Raw genomic sequence first — 21,074 nt, forward strand, 5'->3', positions numbered from 1 at the left:
GTTGTAATCATCTTACCTGGAGCACCAAGTGCAGTTTCTGAAACAGGGACACCATCACAGAACTGTTTCCCCTGTGCCTTTGAAAACATTTCCTCATACATGCAAAAAGCATAGGCCACCAGAACACATAAGGGGAGTCAACATGAAAAGGTGGTGGGGCATTCTGAAGGACTGTAGTTGTCTCCGCAGCTAAGAAGAAGAGGCCCAAAGGGAGTCTGTGGCATCTAGGAGTGACTTCCCCACGCCCACCACTCACTAGCTTTGGTACCACAGGGGATCTTTCTTGACTAAGTTTGTAGGGAAAGCCAATCCTATGCTGAGATCTTTGTTCAACAGACATGATCGCTGTGATTTAAATGATCAAATGTCTTACAGCTTCGGTCCAGTCCCTAGAGTCCCTGCAGGTGTGTGCTCTGGGGATTGGTGGAACTTTGGCCAGTTCTTTCTTGTGACTCCTGGTTGATGAGGTGTTTTGCTCTGTTACAGGATCCTATGATGTTGCTGGGCTGCACCCCAAAGTGATCACAATCTAGAACTACCAAGTGGTCAGTCAGGAGCACTTTTTGTTTCGAAGGTGATTACTTCAGGTTGTTACAGCCACAGGACGCTGGCTGAGGTGCTTGGAAAGAGAACGGCCCCCATAGGCTCACAGGTAGTGGTGTTATGAGAAGGTGTGGCCTTGTTGGAAAGGGTGTGGCTTTGTTGGAGGTGTGTCACTAGAGGGTGGGCTTTGAGGTCTCTGAAGCTCAAGCCAGTTCACTTTGCTGTTTGTGGATCAAGATGTGGCGCTCTCAGCTCCTTCTCCAGCACCATTTGTGCCTAGATACTGCCATGTTTCCCACCATGAGGATAATGGACCTTTGAAAAGGTAAGTCAGCCCCAGTTAAATGTTTTATATGTTTTATAACTCCTTCATGAGTTGCCATGGTCACGGTGTCTGTTCACAGCAATATAAACCCTAACTAAGACACCGAGTAGCTGAATTATTATACAGATATAGGTGTTTTGAAGTTCTGGAATCTAATACTGAAATGTGGTCATAGGAAAGGCAATAACTGCAGAAAGGCTGTAAAATATACTGATCATAAATGCACAATTATACCTACCTGCCTACCTACTTAGCTACCCTCTATTGTTTTGAGAAAGGGTTTCACTGTGTAGCTCTGGCTGCCCTCCAACTCACTGAGACCCACCTGCTTCTGCTCCCTGAGGGCTGAGATTTCGAAAACACGTTCTACCAGGCCTGGCCCTCTGGTCGTCTCTCAGGTCCTCCACTTGCTCTTCTTAGTGTCTTTTTGAGACAGAGAACCATGCAACACAGGCTGGCCTCAAATGCACTGTGAAGTCAAAGGTGACCTTGAACTCCTGATCCTCCTGCCTCCAGCTCTCCAGGGCTGGATTACTGGCATGCACCACCATGCCTGGCTTTTGTGGTGCTAGGGATGGAAGCCAGGGCCTTGTACGTACTTCAGTTAACAAGACCCATTAGCCAGAAGCAAAGCCAAAAAGCAAGGTTAGTACATTTAGAGACTTTCCCAGAACTGTGGACTTTGATGGATTAGGTCTTTGTGTTCATTTTGGCAGGTGGTGCTGTTTACAAGCTGAGTTTACAGCCTGAATGGTACTATCATCATGGAGTCAGTTGTGCTAAGGTCTGGGGGGCCTGTTACAAAACAATCAGGCATAACTGACATCTAAGAACTCTCTCCTGAGAATTCCCACTACAGTGAATGAGGAGCAAGCCCCACTGACTGACCTACTTACACCAAAGTCTGCCAAGAAGACCACATGCTGGAGGGGAGGGGCCGTGGGCTGGGCCTGCATTTCTTGCCTGCGAACCATGATGATTGGTTACTGGAAATAAGGTGGAAAATTGCAAAAAGGCAGGTGTGCAGAGCAGGAAAGAGGCCAGACAGTGCAGGATCTGCTTTATAAGAGAGACAGCTCCACCTGACGTCACGCAATAGGTCAGTTATAGACTTGATGACACTCTGCAAGGATAGCTCACAGTGCATAAGGCTTCTACAAATAAGGTGTGACCTGGTAGCTGCTAACTAACATTAAGCATTTGACGTGGTTTGCATCCCAGTGTACACACATGGGCGCCTCTGGGGATGGAATTCCTCCTTGGATCTGAGAGTGATGCTTTTTTGATTGTCACTCTTCCTGCAGGGGACGTTGCTGGAATGGCTTCGCCCTTTCCTGTCATTATCCCTATTTTCTTTTTAAAAGGTTACTTAAATATTTTTTTCAAATTTATTATATTCATCTTTGTATGGGTGTTTTGCCTGCATGTGTAGCTATGGATAATTCGTGTGCTAGTGTCCAAGGCCAGAAGAGGGACAGTTCTGAGCTTCCACGTGGGTCCTGGGACCCAAACCCTGGCGCTTGAGAAGGACAGTTCGTGCTCTTCCCACCGAGCCACCTCTCCAGTCCATCATTAGCACGTGTCTCATTAATGTTACCATTGGGTTTGACCTACATTTAACCTTCTGGTTGTTTTTATGTGGTGAATTTTATCACTATTAGTCTTGTGTGTATGTGTGTATGGAGAACATGCACATGGAGGCCAGATGTCACTAAACCAGAAGCTTACCTCTTCCCTGGACCGTTGGCCTGGGAGCCCCAGGGATCCTTCTGTTTCTGGCTACTCGGTGCTGGGGTCACAGGTGCCACCACACCTAGGTTTTCACACAGGTTCTGTGGCTCAGACTTAAGCTATTATGCTGTGTGGCCAGCAGCTCATCAACTGAGCCACCTCCCAACCCCACTGTCACTTTATTGTGGAAACGGGGTCTTACCACATGGCCTTGCCTGACCTAGAACTCACTCTGTAGACCAGGCTGGCCCCAGACTCATAAAGATCCGCCTGCCTCTGCCTCCTGAATGCTGGAACTAAAGGCGTGCGCCACCACGATTTGTTGGCCATCCTTCTTTTTAAGAGGTAACAGAAATAAACCTAATAAAATAGGATATGGAGAAGGAGAGATGGTCCCGTGGTTAGCAACTCAGTCTGCAGCATCTGTCAGAGCTGCTGTGTGGCAGGCCTGGGAGCTACACCACCTCTGTGGGCAACTGCGCATCTCCCCCGGCCCCACAGGGATACACGTACCCATAATTTAAAAATATTTTTAAAAAATTACAAGGTTTATTGAAAGAACAGAACAAAACAAATCACTACCAGGATTTTAAAACCAGGAAACGAGGACCAGGAGACAAAATCTGTTTTGACAATTAGCCTGATTTTATACATTAAAAACAAAACAAACCATGACAGGAAACAAGGGAGCAAACAGGAAAACAGAAGCGAGGCTGTGCGGCACTGTGGTCTCTCACTTGTTCTCATGGTTACTCAGAGCACAGCAGTTGTACACAGACACCATGTGAGCTTACAATCAGTTCATTAACAAAAGCATCTCTTCAATGAAGAGGACTGGCCCAGAAATCAAGCAAGGAGGCTGCACCCCAAACATGCGCCTGAGCTGTAATCATTCCTTACTAATCATGGCTTGTCTCCAAAATGTCCCTGATTGTTCTGGAATGTTCCCTTTATACTACACAGTCCAGAAGCAATGGTGATCAAGAGCTGTCAGGTTTGCGTGAATATATTTGTCCCACACTATCCATGCCCAATGCAGTGATTAAGGTGTAGAAGGGGAAAAAAAGCGGAACAAAATCTTGCTGAAACATAATTGACAATCTTCATGAGTCAGGAAGACCCCAGAATCTTCCCATCATCCCTCAGTTTCTGTTAAGTATGTAACACTAAGAGAGCTTAGCAAAAATCTAAATTTCAGTTATTGACTTATATTTAAAAACTTCCTATTCTTAAAATACTAGACATACATGAAGATGAATTGTGACAACTGCTTCTGCCTGCAGGCCATCTGCTTCTGTTTATATCTCGCCTTACTTCTTCACCAGAAACCGGGTGATGTCTGATCCGTGCTTTGTTGCCAGAGAGAGTCGTCTCACCTGACTTCTTTCCTTGGCTTGCTGGGCAGTTCTCTAGGAGGAAGCAGATACATAGCTTAGGTTAGGGAGAAAGCTTTCTGCTGAAGCCTGGAAAAAGGCACATTATCCATATATGCAGTGCTTACCCACAGGAAATGTCCTGAGAGCCTAGGTTTACCAGTCTCAGTTATAGGAAAACATTCTTTTGGGGCAGAGACTGAAGGAATGACCATCTAGAGACTGCTCCACCTGGGGATCCATCCCATAAACAACCACCAAAACCAGACACTATTGCAGATGCCAAGAAGAGCTTGCTGACAGGAGCCTGGTATAGCTCTCTCCTGAGAGGCTCTGCCAGTGCCTGGCAAATACAGAAGTGGATGCTCACAGCCATCCATTGGACAGAGCACATGGTCCCCAATGAAGGAGCTAGAGAAAGTACCCAAAGTCTGAAGGGGTTTACAGCCCCATAGGAGGAACAACAGTATGAACTAACCAGTACTCCCAGAGCTCCCTGGGACTAAACCAACAACCAAAGAAAACACATGGTGGGACTCATGGCTCTAGCTGCATATGTAGCAGAAGATGGCCTATTCGTCATCAATGGAGAGGCCCTAGGTCCTGTGAAGGTTCTGTGCCCTGGTGTGGGGGAATGCCAGGGCCAGAAAGGGGGAGTGGGTGGGAGTGGTGGTGATGGTGGTGGTTGGGGGTTGGGAGTTTTCGGAGGGGAAAATAGGAAAGGGGATAGTATTTGAAATGTAAATGAAGAAAATATATAATTAAAAAAAAAGAAAAAAAAGAAGAAAAGAAAACATTCTTGTGGAGAATGTCCCACTACCCGGACAATCATGGATCATCTATCTATGTGGGAACTAGGAGAAGCCATGAACCTCAGCATCTAAGTAGGTACGTATACATATCTTAAATTCCCAGTATTCAGTGGGTAAGATCTGGATCCAACTCAGAACATTCATTCCCAACTCAACACATAAGACACTGTAGAAAACCAAATGTGACAGAACCAGCTTCTTCTGCTAAGTCCAAATAAAAATTTTCATGAGACTCTGAAAAAACAAAGGAACCCAGAGAAGCCCAGATGGGCTTCTCACTGGTGATGTCTTTTACAGTGTTGGACAGCCAGCCCCACACTCACTATGTAGCTCAGAATGAATGGATTTGAAGGCAGAGCTCCACCTGCCTCTGAGGGGCTACACTACCACACCCAGTACCCACAGGCATCAACCACCCAGTTTGTGCAGTGCTGGCATGGAACCAGGGCCTCTCGCATGTTAAGTGAGTGTTCTACCCACTGCGCCGCATCCTTAGCCCAGAGAATGAAGGAAGGGGGTAGCAGCCATTCTTTCCTCTGTGACTATGAAGTTTCTCAGAGCCAGGTGTCAGGAGCGATGAGAGATGCCCCATACCATTCTGCTCCCAGATGGGCACACGCTTGTCCTTGGAGTCTCCACCTCCCGAGTGCATCCCCAGGGGTTTTTGGATTGTCATATGGGTGAGTGTCACTGACCTCCTTGTGGCACACTGTGCAGAGGGTCTGCAGGTTGTCTAGGGAGCACTGTCCACCTCCCTCATACACTGGCCTGATGTGATCCACCTGCCAGAAGTGGCCTTCTCCTGGGTTTCTCAGCATCTCATTTAGCTGCAGGAAGAACGCACTATCAGCAACTTTCCAGATTGGCTGTGGGAACCTTGGGCTATGTACTGGGAAACCCCTTCACACAGCAAAATCACAGGGAGAAACACATTAGGATGGCTTTTTATAGCTTTTGTGGTGAGCTAAAAAGAAACAAAACCCTCTAAGTTAGCAATTTGAAAGAAGTAAAATGTGTATCTAAAAGAGTTTTATCCCATGCCACCTAACACATTCTGAAACCCTGATGAACCAAGTGTAAGATACCTATACTCCCGATAGACCAGGGGGAAATTGGTTGGTTTTTGACCCTTTAAGTTGCTTTATATATTTATTCTTAATATTAATTATTAAATAACCACCCATTTCTGGCCTAAATGCCTTTGCTCCTCCATCGGTGGCAGGCGAATGGCACCATTCACGGTTTCTTTGCCAGGTCTGATCTCCTATATCCCAGGCTGTGACCACACTCATCATGTAGCCAAGGATGACTCTGAACTCTTGATCTTCTACCTCCCAAGTGCTAGGGTTACAGCCTGCAGCACCATGCTAGGGTTATGCATGCTGGGGATGGAAGCCAGGCTTTCATGTGCGCTAGGCAAGCTCTCGACCAACTAACTGAGTTGCGTCCCCAGTGCTGGCCAGAAGTTGTTATTTACCAACTTTCCAGGTTGCATAGCCTGGCATGGCATGAAATCCCCATAATGAACTTCTGTACCTTGCATGTTTGAAATAAACAATGATAGCTCCTTAAAACAGCCAGTATCCAGGCCGTTCAACACACCCATTTAGCCAGTGATGCCCTTTGCTACAATGAGATATAGCTGAACATTACCTGAGATAAAGGCACTCAGATGTGCCTTTTGCCGCCAGTTCTTTCCCTCTGAGCAGTTTAACTGACAGGCTCCATGGTCCAGAAAGCTGGCCTTTCTTGTTCCTGGGTGATGTGCACAAGATCCCCTGGAGGCTAGCTCTCACATGCTGACTGCCTCACGACAGACCCTGTTCACTCCGTTTGAGCCTGGTTTTGAGGCATCTTCCCTCAGCACCCCTGGGTGCAATACCTAACCTGTGACAGCTATAGTCCTAGTCAGGTCACTTTCAGATGACCTTGGGTCATTTCACTGCACATTCAGGAACCCTTGGCTGACATTCCTCTCAAGGGTTACAGTATATCCCTAATCAACGAGGCCAAGGGATACCTCAGGAATATCATTAGAGATACAATGCACTTTTTTATAGCCAAGAGATATACTAATTTATCTCTTAGAAATCATTGTTAGCTAATCCTATTATAATGTAGCTGGTAAATTAAAATATGTAATTTATTTAAATATTATCTATCTATCTATCTATCTATCTATCTATCTATCTATCTATCTATCCATCCATCTATCCATCCATCCATCTATCCATCCATCCATCCATCCATCCATCCATCCATCTATCCATCCATCTATAGTCAGGGGCTCACTATGTAGCACTGGCTGTCCTGGAACTCACTGTGTAGACCAGGCTGGCCTCGAACTTGCAGAGACATGCTTGCTTGCCTTCACTTCCTGAGTTCTGGAACTAAAGGCATGTGACTAAAAATATACAATTTGTTTAGCTGACAGGAAGTCATCTAATATATTAGTGGGCAGGGATTTCTTGGGTGACCCATTTTTGATGAAGCACACCACAAAATTAAACATTTTCTTTAAGATGGAAACTAAATAGTTTCCCTAAGGCGATCACACCTCTGCCTGAGCTTCGGGAGGCTGAAAGAATGCTGACACCCACAACCCTGCCAGGAACAGTACCTAGCCACCAGCTGCTTTATTAACATCATCGTGTGTTATAATGGAAGGACCACACAGCCCTTTCATTGTAAGCTGTATTTTGGGGTTACTCCCTGTGGTGGTTTGAGCAGGAATTCCTCAATAGTCTCAAGTGTTTGAATGAGTGGCACTATTAGGAGGTATGGGCTTGTTGGAGGAAGTGTGTCACTGTGGGGGCAGGCCTCTAGGTCTCATGTTCTCTACCCATGCCCAGTGTGGCACACAGTTGCTTCTGTGGATCAAATGTAGGTCTCTCAGCTCCTTCTCCGCACCATGTCTGCCTGTGTGCTACCATGTTTCCCACCATGATGATAACAGACAAAACTCTCTGACCTGCAAGTCAGCCCCAATTAAATATTTTCCTTTCTAAGAGTTGCCATGGTGTCGGTTCACAACAATAGGAATCCTAACTAAGACACTCCCTTGCACACAGTCTAAGATGCTAACATACTGGAAGTAGGTCTGTGAGCTGCTCTGTGTTTGCAGTCATGCACCACCACTTAATCTCTTCTTAAAGCAGATCAGAATCCAAGCACAGCTCTAGACCGTACAGCCATTGCTAAGGAAGCTGTCAGGCAGGAAAACAAGTCAGAGCACAGCCGAGGTTACAGTGAGTTACAGAATTCAGGAAATGCCACAGAAACGATCTCATTTCTTTCCCAAATCAATGGTATACAAAGAGAGGGGGTGCTGAAGACGGAAGAGGGCATAAAGGCACCACAACACAACGAATTTTCAACGCATTTTCATCGTAATCTGAACAAAATAAGTGAGACCATCCTGGGAAGCAAACACGCGCTTAGGATAAGCGAGGAATTGTAATTCTCTTGGCTGTTGTCATTTGCACTGTGATTATATTTTTCAAAAGGAATAGCTGAGAGAAGAGCGACAGGGAGAACAGGGAAGGATCAGAAGGAGAGGGAGGCAGGGTAAGAGAGACAAAAGGGAGGAAGAAAGGAAGGGGGAGGAAAGGGGGAGGGAAGAAGAGAAAAGAAAGGCGTGGGAGGGAAAAAGAGGGAGGGAGAGAAGACGAAAGCGGGACTGGAGAGAGGCAGGCTATCTTTGATCATGAGATAAGTAATAGAGAGCTGACTGAGTAAAGCTGGAGACAGATGGAGGCCAACAGCACCATGGCGACTGCTAAAGTGGGTGATGGCCTGTGACTTCAGTATTCTCTCCACCGCTGTGCATTTCTGAACAAGGTCAGCCAGCAGGACGCTGAGAACATACCTGCTCCAGTGGGAGTTTTGCAGTCCAGGCAGCATTGAGGAGACTCTTCCTGTGACTTTTAGGGGCATCTCTCATCCGCAGAAAGAGCTCCTGTGCGTCCACACCACAGTGCTGACACACACCATGTTCTGTTGCAAACACCTGGGCTCTCAGGTAACTGTTATTGGATCGGATCCAGAATTCTTCCTGACATTTCAGGGAGCAGAACCGTGAGTCCCAGGCACTGGCTTTGGCTGTTTGCTCAGGCTGGCAGGTGGGATGCTGGCAGCGGAGGCAGAGTGGCCTTCCTTCCTTATCCACCGCCTGAATGTAGCCTTTGGATGGGGATGGCTCAACAGTGAGATCCGCTGGGCAGGGATTCAGAGATGGGACACAGGCGCTATCAATCTTTCTACAATTGAACAAAATACTGTATAGTAATAGGTAATGTGATTGCTTTGTAGAAAGGTCTCAGCTCTGGTGTTCAGTGGGAGATGAAATATTAGTAGTCAGTAACACACAGTTCAGCCAACTTGAGAAGAGTCATGCCACAAAAATTAATCTGACACAAGCAGCCTCCGAGCACCATGGCTTGTTCCTGCTTTTTGCTACCTTACAGGATGAAGGGACTGTCACGGAGTGACGGAACAGGAATTGGAACAGAATCCTGACTAAATATCAGGCTTCTCTGGGAAACTCCAACTTGATTAGATAAAAATTAGAAATGAAACACAATAGGACACATGTTCACTTGATTATGATCCCAAGCACACCGGCTGGATATGACTGAAACTGCCAGGCTGGCAGACGCAACTCGGGTCTCCTAACATCTTTAGCCAGGCTGTGGTAGGCCAAACAGGCTCCTGTTTTGGGTATTCCTCATCTCTAATGTCTAAGATGATGAGCTTGGGGGCCTAAGAGTGTTGTTGGAAACGCTGAAAAGCTATTAAATCCTGACTCTGTTTTGTGCCCTCTAACGTGGTTACATCATGGGGGCAGTTATCACCGAAACTGGTGTGTACCTTTGCAGCAGTGTTCTTCACCATGTGTGAGTACTACTGTGCACTTACTTTAGAGAAGAGTCCTGGGTCATGGATTCCTTGGTGATGAGACGGATGTGGCCCCCATCACTTTTCACCTTATTCATGGAAGCCTTGGCAACATCTTCTTTAGTGATGTATCTAGAATAATTAGACGTTAAGTATATTTTTCACCTATATGAGTTTCTGGGGAGGCAGACAATGCTCCATTTGGCTACTGGTAAAGTGTCTACACTCCAGCATATAATCTTCTCCCAAGCTTCTTACCCTCAGTAAGGTCATTAGGTCACACACGCGGAGGCATGGGTGTAGACGAGAGACCAGCGAGGAAGCGGAAGGGACAACTGACACTTTTAGGACTTAGTGTCAAGATGCCAATATTTCATTTTTCATTGTGGTTTGCAGACATTCATGAAGAAAGTCAACTCCCAAAAGGATCATGGTGAATCTCAATTATGGCAAACAGAGAAGGAGAATGTTACCCACAAAACCAATTTCTGAATTAAATGCTAGTAGAAGAGAGACATTTTTGAAAGGAGAGCAGTGTGTGCTTTGCAGAGTGACTCACCATGCTGGTTATAATCCTGGGCTCTAGGGTGCTGACCTCCTGGTAGAAGGTCAACTATGACAGGGATGCCTCTAAATCAGCCTGGTCTCTGAGAACAGAGCTCATTCAAGAGCCAACTCAATGGCTGCTGCTCTGGGTCATTTCCTATCATGTAAAACTGACTACTTGGAAGCGAGCTGCAGGACTCCAGCTTGGATGAGGCCTAGAGCTGGTGGAGCATAACCTTGTTGGGGATCTATTCATTTCTTCCCAAGACTCCCCATATTTAGTACATATGTCTTTCTTGTTGTTGTTCTTGTGACAGTTTGTGTGTGTGTGTGTGTGTGTGTGTGTGTGTGTGAATTTATGTTTGCAAGTGTGGAGCCCAAGGACTGATAGCAGGTATGTTGCTGGATCACTTTCTCCGTTATTTACCAAAACATTGTGTGTCTCGAATATGCTTGGCCCATGAGAAGTAGCACTATTAGGGGGTTGGAGGAAGTATGTCACTATGGAGGTAGGCTTTAAGGTCCTATGCTCAAGCTCTGTTCAGTAAGAGAGCCTCCTCCTCCTGACTGTCTTCTGATTAAGATATAGAATTCTCAGCTCCTTCTCCAGCACCTTGTCTGCCTACACTGCACCATGCTTCCTGCTAGGATGATAATGGACTAAACCTCTGAAACTGTAAGCTAGCCCCAATTAAATGTTGTTTTTATAAGAGTTGCCATGGCCGTGGTGTCTCTGCCCAGCAGTAACTAAGGTCTCTTTCTGAATCTGGAATGTCTGCTGGTTTGGCTACTCTAGCTGGCCAACTTGCCCCAGGGATTTCTGTATTTGTGTCCGGAGTTGACTGCTGGGATTTACGGCAGGCTATCATTTGCCCAGCTGCTATATAGGTGCTGAAATAGGAACTTTGCTCCTTATACAAGCCAATCATGCACTGAGTCATGTCTTCAGCCTGACATTTAATATTTTAAAGATGGGATCCAGCCCCAGCCCCCACCCCCCAGCCCCCTTTGCATTCGTAGGGAGTGAAGTTGATGTTTCTCCCTCATGCCTGCTGGGCTAAAGGTTTCTAGGAGGCTCTTAGATTAAGTTCCTCTGGAAAGTACCCAGGTAGGATGGCAAGGAGGAAAGAGAATCACCTTGGTCTTCCACACCTGCTCTCTGGTCTGCCCACTGCCATTCCCTGAGGCTCCATCACAGGACACCAGTGCTGCTAAGCTGCTGTCCTCTGTGGCTACAAAGGTTTACTTGAAAGACGTTCCTTTCTCTTCTTTCTGATCAGTCACCGAGGTGTCTTTGTGAACGCTGAGGAGCTTTCTGCACTCTCCTCCTTCCATTCCCACAACTGATTTTAAATAATGTGGACCCTAGGGATGTTCTAGGGTTGTTATAATCTATGATGTCTTCAGACACTGTGACCCGTAAGACAGTTACGTTCCCCTTCTGGGAACATGGTGCCAGAGGAGAGAACTAGATCCTCTGGAACTGAAGTTACAGATGGTTGTAAGCCATTATGTGGGTGCAAGAGAGCAAGTGTACTTAACCACTGAGCCAGCTCTCCAGCCCCTATTCACTAATTCAAGTGGAGGAAGGTGTATTAGGTAGGTTTAGTAATCTGTGATCTCCAAAGAAGGAACGCTGCTACAAGACAGCTGGCAACTTGCCCTGGTACTGCTCACTCCATGCCAAGAGACCCAGGGTTAGGATCATAGAGTGGTTCATGGAGAAGTGCAGGTGCTTACAATGTCAAGTGCAGACATTAGGAATGGACTCTCGGGGAAGACGGAAGATGAGCTATACATGTGACACGATTCACCTTTATTTTCCAACCGTGGACCTGACAGTTATTTTACACTCCTGGGAACAGGTAGTATGTTAAAATAGAACCAACTCTTCTACTGTAGGGTAGACAGAGTCCTGGGGCTTGCTCTGAGGCCCTAAGGGTAAAAAGGTTGTTAGTAACTGCCTAAGACTGCTTAGGTGTGTCAAGCCCTGCTTCTGGCCTCTCTGTTAATGTGCAGGATTCCAGATAAGTGAAATCCAGACAATCTGACACCTTCCAGCAGATCTGGTTAAGTTCATTACATATAGAACTATGTTGCTATAAAATAACATAACCACTATTTTAAGTATAATTCTCCCTCTCTCCCTCCTAACCTTCCTCTTTCTCTCTTAAAACAGGGACTCATGTTGCCCAGACTAGCTTTGAACTTCCCATATATCTGAGGACCGCCTTGAATTCCTGATGGCCACGCCTCCACCTAAGTGATAAAATGACAAGTGGGTAACTGGTTTATTCAGCACTATGAAGGAACCCAGGGCTTTGTATGCTAGGCAAGTACTCTATAACAAACTATATCCCCAGCATAATTTCCTCCTAATTTACCAAAATTTCACTACTGGTTCCATGAGGTGCCTCAGATCTATAGAAACGGCCCTGGAAAACAATATACTACAGGATGCAAAGAAAAGGACTTACCTTCTAGTATTATTTTCCTTGGCTTGTTGCTTTGTGATCTCTTCCGAAGCCAGCAGTGGGCTGCAGAACAGCTGACCACTTTTCCTGAGAACTCTCTGCTTCATGGCAGTCAGACTACTCCACTCTCGGACGAACCTTAGAATCTGGTAGTAAAGAAATGACGAAGCATTAACAGTTCTCGATGCAGCCTCCTCTGAAAGCCAGGTATTCACAACACGAGAGAACTGATCTTATGGTATCCCTCAAACAGGCTGAGTCCTCTAGCTTAAGTCTCTCTTCAACTTGATAGTATTTCCATGTTATAAACCTCCTATGTCCATCTCAATCCAGAGTGCCTAAAGGCACTTCAGCAGCCAGGTATGTGCTCTGAACACACAGGCACCAACAGTGACAGTGTGTTCTGAGAAACCTGAACAAGGTATAGATCCCAGCAGCAACCTGGGAAAAGCTGGCCTCGGAAGCAGATCCTGTGGGGCCACAGGGGACGGTGCAACTTGTGACACTCACACTGTATTAGATGCCTCAGAATCAGGTCAGATGCCAGCAGTAAATCTGTGTCACTGAGGAATGGTCACCATGATTGTGGATAACTGGTTCACTAACTTTGGCTTTATTATCTACATATCTATCTACTTATCTATCATCTATTGATAAATCTATCAATCAGCTATGTAGCATATATCTATGTATCTACATATGCATCTAGTCAATCTATCTGTCTCTGAGGGTCAGTATTAACTGATGCCAAAACCATAGCTCCCTGCTACCTCTTTCTTTCAACAGGGTACAGCTGACCCCTGAGCAATGCTTCCTTCCCACTATCAGGGTAGTAAAACCCAGAAATAAGCAGGCAGAATCCCCATTAGTCTTGTAAATATGAATGGTGCAGTGCACAGTGAAGTTATGGCCTCACTCTGATCAGGAGTCCAGAGTCCCAGTGTGGCATCATCCTGGCTCCTGGAATGTGTCATCGTTAGAATTTATCCGTAAGAGATAAGTGTGATTCTGACAGATACATCATAGCTGCTAATCCTATGAACGGGAGGGACCCGACGTGAGGATGATTCTGCCTTAAACAGCAGCAGCGCTAGGTGTGATCACTCATCAAGGAAACAGATTCCACGTTTATTTTTAGCACCAGTGGAATTTAATAGCCACTGACTGGATGGATACGAATGTAGTCTGCACTTTGACTCTGCAATAAGCCATGAGGTTTTCTTTCATTAAACTAAAAAATCATCTCTACAGTTATGAAAATAGTTTTATTTAAAATAAATTAATTTTATTCAAAACTCTTCTTACCAGAGAGCGATTCTGTTTCAGTTGAAAGGTTGCTGGTAAGTCTTCCCAAAGGTCTAACTTTATATCCAAAGGAATAAAATTGCAGTTCATTGGCTTTCCATCCTGATAAGGGATGAGGAGACACTATTAGTGTACTTTAGTCAGCAGGTACTCGTTACTACTTTATAGGAAGAGTTAGTTAACATATAGCATGACCAGTCTCCTAAAACAGAAACTGGGGGCACGTTCTAGACAGGGATACCCAACAAGAGTCCCCCGCAGAGCTGAGGTGAGCGGGAGAGGCCTTCTGCCTGTACATAACCCAAGTTTTCTGTTGTCCTTCCCGCCCCGACATAGTTTTCTACTGCCTAACTTGGGAATATAGGTGGAGATGATGAGAAACTAAACACAGAAGAACAGCAGCGCGACCCTTTCCAATTCCCAAGTGATGGTCGTTATAATATCAGAGCATCACTCCAATCAAAGAACAGCATTGATAAGCATCCAAATATCCCTTCCCAGATGGGTTGATATTTTTTATTATCTACTGTTATTGGCAGGAGGGGAAGGGAGACAGACATTCTAGAGACTTATTTTAAAATCTGCTTTTCCAGAGCCATACTCCACTGCTGCTCCATGAAGTTAATGGCCTGACTGGAGAGGAAGGTGGAACTGCCCTGAGGAGTGGCATCTCTAAGACATGGGTGAACGCCATTCCTGCTTAACACAGAGGACTCACTAGATCCACAGCAGCTTCTCACATCCAAGCTCTCCTGGTCAAACAGATGCTAGCGGTCCACAATCGTGTTGGAAGAAGAAAGCTATGGAGGCTTTTATGACGTGCTGTGTACCCATGTATGTAGTTATGTAACTCCAAACCCTGGCCGTGGGATTCTCCTGTCAGTGATCAGTTCTCTTGTGACACAGGGCATTACACTTCTGTTACTGACTCCTCCTTTATGCAGCACACTCTTAGGTAGTGACCTAGGGATTTCACAAACTTCTACTAGTGTGCCTCAGTCCCTTGTAGTATAAAATGGTAAAGTCTCGTCTCCACTCAGTTCCAGCTGTGAAGATCTGTCAACATGCCCCCCCACTTTTATCTAATCTACAGGCTCCACAGGTGGGCTGGCATTCAGGCCTACAAGGGCACTGAGTACCGCCCTGCTTGGTCTCTGGTGGCTCCATCTCATTGCGGTTCCAAAAGTGGATGCTGTGTGATGATTTGGTATCTGTGCAGTCATTTCCTTCTGACTGAACATGGTTATACGGCACACCATATAGCCAATCTCCTTTAGTAAAAACACAATTGAAGGTAGTTTGGTTAGAAGCTTTTTTTTCTTTTCCTTCCTCTACCCCTCCCTCCCTCCCTCCCTCCCTCTTTTCTTTTGTCCGGTCTTTCTCTTTCACTCATTCTTTCTCTCTTTTGTCTTTTCTTTTTCTTTTGTTGTCTCTCTCTCTCTCTCTCTCTCTCCTTTCTTCAGTGCTGGATATCTAATTCAGGGCCTTGTGCATGCTAAGCAGAGCGGTGACACCCTCAGCACCATAAGTTCTGTTTTAAAAAAGCACTCTTTCAGGCTGGCAAGATGGCTACGTGGGGACAGGAGCCTGCTCCCGAGCGTGCTGAGCCACAGGCTAGAACTAGAGAATGAAGTCCTAAGAGCTGTCTCCCGACCTCCACACATGTGCTGTGGCACAAAAGTCTTCCTCATACTAAGAAATGTAATAGTGAAACGATATAAAAAGCATTCTTTCAATAGAATAGACAATGTAAAATTACAAACATGATTTGTACATCTAAACTAGTAAGAAATTCAGAAGTGAATGAACAGAGGCATTTAAAATGGCTGCCAACTTTTATATCAGTGTAGATGGTATAGAAGGCTTCTTAGAGGGCCCACACCATCACAGCTATTTTGTAATATGGGAGCGGGGCACTATCTGCCTGTCAAGCTCTTGCTCCCTTAGGATTGTCCAAGTGAGCTCTTCTTAGCAGCTTCATGTGTCTTGCTGAGTCAAGATCATGCTACAGTAGCCCAGGCTGGCCTCCACCCAGAGTCCCTCCTGCCTCAGCTATCCTGGTGCTGGGACGATAGACATGCACCATTACACCCTGATCTGCTGTCCTCGGCTGAAGCCAGAGAACTGCTGAGAACCGGAGTGCTATTCTTCTCAGCACAGCACCCCGCTTTAGAAAAGACAATTAATCTTAAAAAACATACCTTATTAATATAAATGTTAGTATAAAACTGAATAATACATGACTATTTTAAGTGTCTTCATTTTAATACAGAATGGAGTAAGTGTCAATAAATATAACAAGCTCTCAACAAGAGCTTGTGGGGCCTTCCACACATTTTCATCACGCTGAAAGCTCCTCAGACTAAATAAAGTGAGAACTTTGCTAGCCTAGGCTTCTGCAGGGGTCCGAGTGTTCACTCCACAAAGCCTTCTCTCTAACTTTCAGCACAGAGGGGCTTTGGGGGGTGGGGGTGGGGAAGGTGGAGATGCCGGTGGGGCAGGGACTTGGGAGGTTATAAAAACGTTGCTTCTTACAGGGATGAGTTTTATCTTTGCAACAAATCCTCCCTACATTTTCCAGCGGAGGAAATGAAGCCGAGAGCAGCTGTGCCCAAGATCACACTAAACAGTAACAGGGAAATCAAGGTCTCTTTCTCTGAATTCATAACGAGTCCACTTTACCTCATGTTGTCTTTAGATTTCACAAAGGAATTTGATGCCAAGCTATGTGGAGGCAAAAAACTGAGTTTCTATCTTACTGTTAAGGATGTCCACTGTCTTGTATCTTGTGGGACAGGATCTACCTGACACTTACCTTGGTATAGAGGTGGATCCGGTCGGTGTTTCTGCTTGCACAAAACATGAAGGTCTCACGCACTGGCAGAGTGCCTGAATTATTCAACTGCCCTAATAAAGAAGACAAAGAGATGCGGAAAGGCCTGTCTACTCTGTCTAAATTAGATTATTTGGGGTTCTGGAGAGATGGCTCAGCAGCTGAGAAATTTTCTGTTCTTTCAGACGACTGGAGTTTGATGGCCAATACCCACTTGAATAGCTCACAAATACCTGTAACTCCAGCTTATTGGCCTCTTCTAGCCTCTGATCATCCACTCACACATGGTTAAACACATGCTCAGACACATAAATAAAATAAAATAGCTTTTTTACTATTCTGCAAGGTAGAATGATGAATAGCTATATATAAAAAAACCAACACACTTGATCAGCAATTCATGTCTAGACCTGAAATAACTAACTCCCAAGGTAGGTCATCTAAGAACATCAGCATCTACAGAAAGTGGGGCTTTCTTTGCTAATGACTGAACAAGAAGCAAACAGGTTCAGACTCAGCTGAAAAGATATGAGTTGGTCAGAAGGGACCCTTCCCTCACCCAGAAGTCATTACCAAACTTGAAGGGTTTAGAGTCTCTCCTCGCTGCTGAACATATTGCATCTGGGACTAAACAGTCCCCATTTGATTATCAGCATCAGGACAGCTTTGCCGAGTGCCACTGATGTGCCTGGTTCCCTGTGGCTGCTGTCTCATCCACAAGGAAATGACTAGACATGCTAATTTCCTAATCATTACTTATAAGTATTTTCTTAGTCTCTTCACCCAGAACTCTTCAGGAGAGACAAAAATTATGGAAGCAAGTCTACATAATAACTACAGTCAAATATGCTGAGGCTGTAGCTGAGTGGTAGAGTATTTGTCTAGCATGCCCAAAGACCCTGGGTTGGATCCCCAGGACTACTAAATCAACCCCCTCAAAAACACAGGTTAAATAATGAATGCAGTTAATGCCTTCTAAACACATCTGGCCTAGGAAGCGTGCTAACTACTGTCCTGAGTGCATCTCTCACAAACAAAAAGCACATTTTAACAGGAGGAATCTCAGCACATTAACCTGCTCAAGAGTAAGAGGGGCTCCAGAGTTTGTACTCTTAAAATGAATTTATTATTTGTATTTACGTGTATGGTGTATGGGTGTACCTGTGTGAATTTATGTGCACTGTGTTCATGCAGATGCTAGTAGAGGCCAGAGAGCACTCGATCCTGATGATTGTGAGCCACCTGATTTGGGTGCTAGGAACCAAAGTCAGGTCACTCTTGGTCACCTGCTGTCTCTCTAGCTGCAGAGCTTATATCTTAGCTCAGTGTCAGTGACCTCTGAATGTTCTAGAAGCTCGGCTCTGCTTGTCACTCCACTAGGCAATGTCATCAACATACTAGTTTTCTAGTCTAGGCCTTGGCTACTTTATAAATCCAGTTTGCGACTTATGTCTATAAATGAAAAAGAAACAAAAGGCCCCAAGAACTAGAGATTGAAAGGGCAAGGTAAACATGGTCAGGGCACAATATGCACATATGGAACTGTCAGAGTGAAAAGCCACTAGCTTGCACAATAGTGCATGTTAATGACTAAAAAACATTTCTGAAATTAGTGTCTGATGTCCAGTGATAACAATGGCATGTTGCAATCATTATCACCTAGGTGGTAGCTGTGAAGTTGTCTGAGCCCATGTGAGCTCAGTCATAGCTACAATGCTACTGTCACTCAAAGCCACACAGGATGTACAAGCAATGCTATTATATGTATTGAATTTATTACTCCAAGACTTCCACATACTTTTCAGTATGGGGCTGGGGAGATGGCTATGCAAGTCAGCTGACCTGAGTTCAGTCCCTGAGTCCTACAGTAAAGAAGGAAAGCGAGAACCAACTCCACCAAGCCATCATCTAGCTTCCTTCCACGCATGCGCCATGCGACACTCATGCCCCTCAGCCATCACACACAAAATGATAATGATAATAATAATAATAAATTAAAAGGTATTTTTTAGTATGTTCTGTAATCAAAAGGAAAAAGGATAAGTATGAAAAAACCAGGTTACAGAACAGGAGAACACAGGTTTCAAACCGCAGAAGCAAATTCTTAGAAGAATGACCGACCTCTCCCACGAGGAAGCTGTTTTATGTTTGGTTTGTGGACATGTGAATAGGGTCACCCATTATATACCACACAAACAGCTGGAGGCTGAAGACACTGCTGGTCTGCACCCCTCGGGACAAACAAAAGTCACAGTCAGAGGTGGCATGTTGGGTTTTGTCTAAGGTACCGTGTCACCGTTTAATGAGAGCTGTCTGCCGACCGTGGTCAGGAGAGCGCTTTGTAATCAGCGTGTCTTTATATTTGAAGATCTATGCGTTAATGTGTAAAGATAGAAATCATTCTTTGATGGAAGATATTTATAAGGTCAGTGCCATAGTAGCTGATAGTTCTTGGGGGCTGAGAGTTGCACTATGGGAACATACCCTCTTCAGTGTTTCCACGAAGCGTTGTTTGATTGTTTGAGACTATAGATGGGGCTGATGCTGACACAGCTTCCCTCCCAGTCTGCATGTTTCTAGTTAAAATGGAACTACAGCTCCAGAACAGCATGGATCTGTCTGGCTCTAAAAGAGGGAGTAGAAAGAAAAATACAAACAAACAAACAAACAAACCTTCTTCCAGTTGGTTTCTCACGGAAATCCACATTTACTGGAAAGATCTGTAATGTATCTCTTGGATTTGTTCAGGTTGATGAGCTGAGAGCTCAGGAGGAAGGAAGCAGGGACAAGCACAAGGGAAATGCTAGTGTGCCTGCAGTGGATGAGGATGGTACAGATGTGCAGGTTGTGTGGACTTATTAAAGTGTGTGTGTGTGTGTGTGTGTGTGAGTGTGTGAGCACACGTGCAGGTCAGAAGACATTCTGCTATGTGGGTCAAACTCTTGTGGTCAGGGTTGGTGGCAAGGGCCTTTTCCTACCTACTTGCTGGGCGCAGCCTTGGTTTTTTGAGACAGGATTTCTTGTAGTCCAGGCTGACCTTGAATTCACTATGCAGCTGAGAACAACCTTGAACGTCTGTCTTGCTGCTGCTACCTCCCAGTGTGTACCGCCACACCTGGTTCATGTTTATGCCCAGCTAGCAACCCAGCATTTCCTAGCTCAGCTGACAACTGTCCAACAATTCTCAGACTAGCTCACCGAGTGTACACCATCCTGGGTCCTAGGCTTCACTGGCACCTGGGGATTGGTCTTGCAGCCAGAACAAAGAAACTAGAGACACACAAGAAGAGAAGCCCTCTGACTGCTGACTACTGTGTCTATTTAAAGGCTATGAAATCAGATCAGACAGCATGTACTCCAAGACACTTCTTGGGAAGACTCTGAGAGAAGGAAAAGGAAGGCTAAGGAGAAAAGAAAAGAGGAACCCCCCACCCTGTTTTGTTTTGAGATAGTTTCCCTGTGTAGACCTCAAACTCAGAGATCCACCTGCCTCTGCCTCTTGAGTGCTGGGATTAAAGGTGTGTGTCACCACTGCCAGTTAGGGTTTTTGTTTTTTGTTTTTAAAGATTTATTTATTTTATGTATGTGAGTATACTGTAGCTATCTTCAGACACACCAGAAGAGGGCATCTGATCCCATTACAGATGGTTGTGAGCCACCATGTGTTTACAGGGAATGGAATTCAGAACCTCTGGAAGAGCAGTCAGTGCTCTTAACCACTGAGCCATAAATGAACATTTCATTTTGAAGCTATGAATCTTATTCCAAGTTGTATCAGTGTTAACAGCTGTTAACATAGAATGTTTTTAGGGGCCTCATCTAACAACTTGGAATGGTTTTAAGATGTATACCATTCTGCATGTTACTAAGTACGTCAAAAAAGACATGGATCCCAATTTACTCAGCATTTGTCAGCTGGCCCATGTACAACTACAGGCTGGCATTTAGTGACCACCATTGCTATAAGCAATGCAAACACGAACAAGCAATAAGTAACAACACCAAGGGCTGATTCATTTGGTGTCTGTATCTGTGTAGAATGTATCTGCCCCTGAATGCTGGGTTTAAAGGTGAGCATGTCACATTTAGTCCTGCACATGGGTGGTGAGGCTCAAACTCAAGAGTATATGCTTGCAGGGCAGGGCAGTCTATGCTTACAGGTTTACCCACTGAACCATCTCCCCAGCCCTGTTCAGAGAACACTGAAACACTTTCCTTGTTTCTTAAAGAAAAAAG

At 45.2% G+C, this 21,074-nt stretch overlaps 1 protein-coding gene and 1 long non-coding RNA gene across 12 annotated transcripts in view; one reads left to right on the top strand and one right to left on the bottom strand.

The window, feature by feature from the left end:
• Positions 1-3,121: 3,121 nt before the first annotated feature.
• The window catches only part of Zranb3 (zinc finger, RAN-binding domain containing 3), a 148,875-nt gene continuing 130,922 nt past the window's right edge, over positions 3,122-21,074 (bottom strand). For 5 of the 11 annotated variants that reach the window (XM_006529411.4, XM_006529408.1, XM_030253114.1 and 2 more), the window contains 8 exons: positions 19,323-19,463; positions 16,821-16,912; positions 14,006-14,107; positions 12,704-12,846; positions 9,702-9,812; positions 8,653-9,043; positions 5,480-5,611; positions 3,127-4,008 (listed from right to left, as the gene is read on the bottom strand). In XM_006529411.4, the coding sequence (XP_006529474.1) occupies positions 3,910-4,008; positions 5,480-5,611; positions 8,653-9,043; positions 9,702-9,812; positions 12,704-12,846; positions 14,006-14,107; positions 16,821-16,912; positions 19,323-19,463 (1,211 nt within the window). In that variant the 3' untranslated portion in view covers positions 3,127-3,909. Of the gene's footprint in view, positions 4,009-5,479; positions 5,612-8,652; positions 9,044-9,701; positions 9,813-12,703; positions 12,847-14,005; positions 15,277-16,820; positions 16,913-19,322; positions 19,464-21,074 lie in introns of all 11 variants that reach the window. The other 6 variants (NM_001285945.1, NM_001357573.1, NM_027678.3 and 3 more) reach the window with 4 other exon arrangements.
• Positions 9,809-14,930, top strand: Gm28800. Its single transcript, XR_001779396.2, has 2 exons — positions 9,809-12,504; positions 14,599-14,930. It is a non-coding gene; the product is annotated as a predicted gene 28800 (long non-coding RNA).

This window comes from Mus musculus, chromosome 1, assembly GCF_000001635.26.
Source record: "Mus musculus strain C57BL/6J chromosome 1, GRCm38.p6 C57BL/6J".
In the NCBI taxonomy this organism is placed as follows: Eukaryota; Metazoa; Chordata; class Mammalia; order Rodentia; family Muridae; genus Mus; species Mus musculus.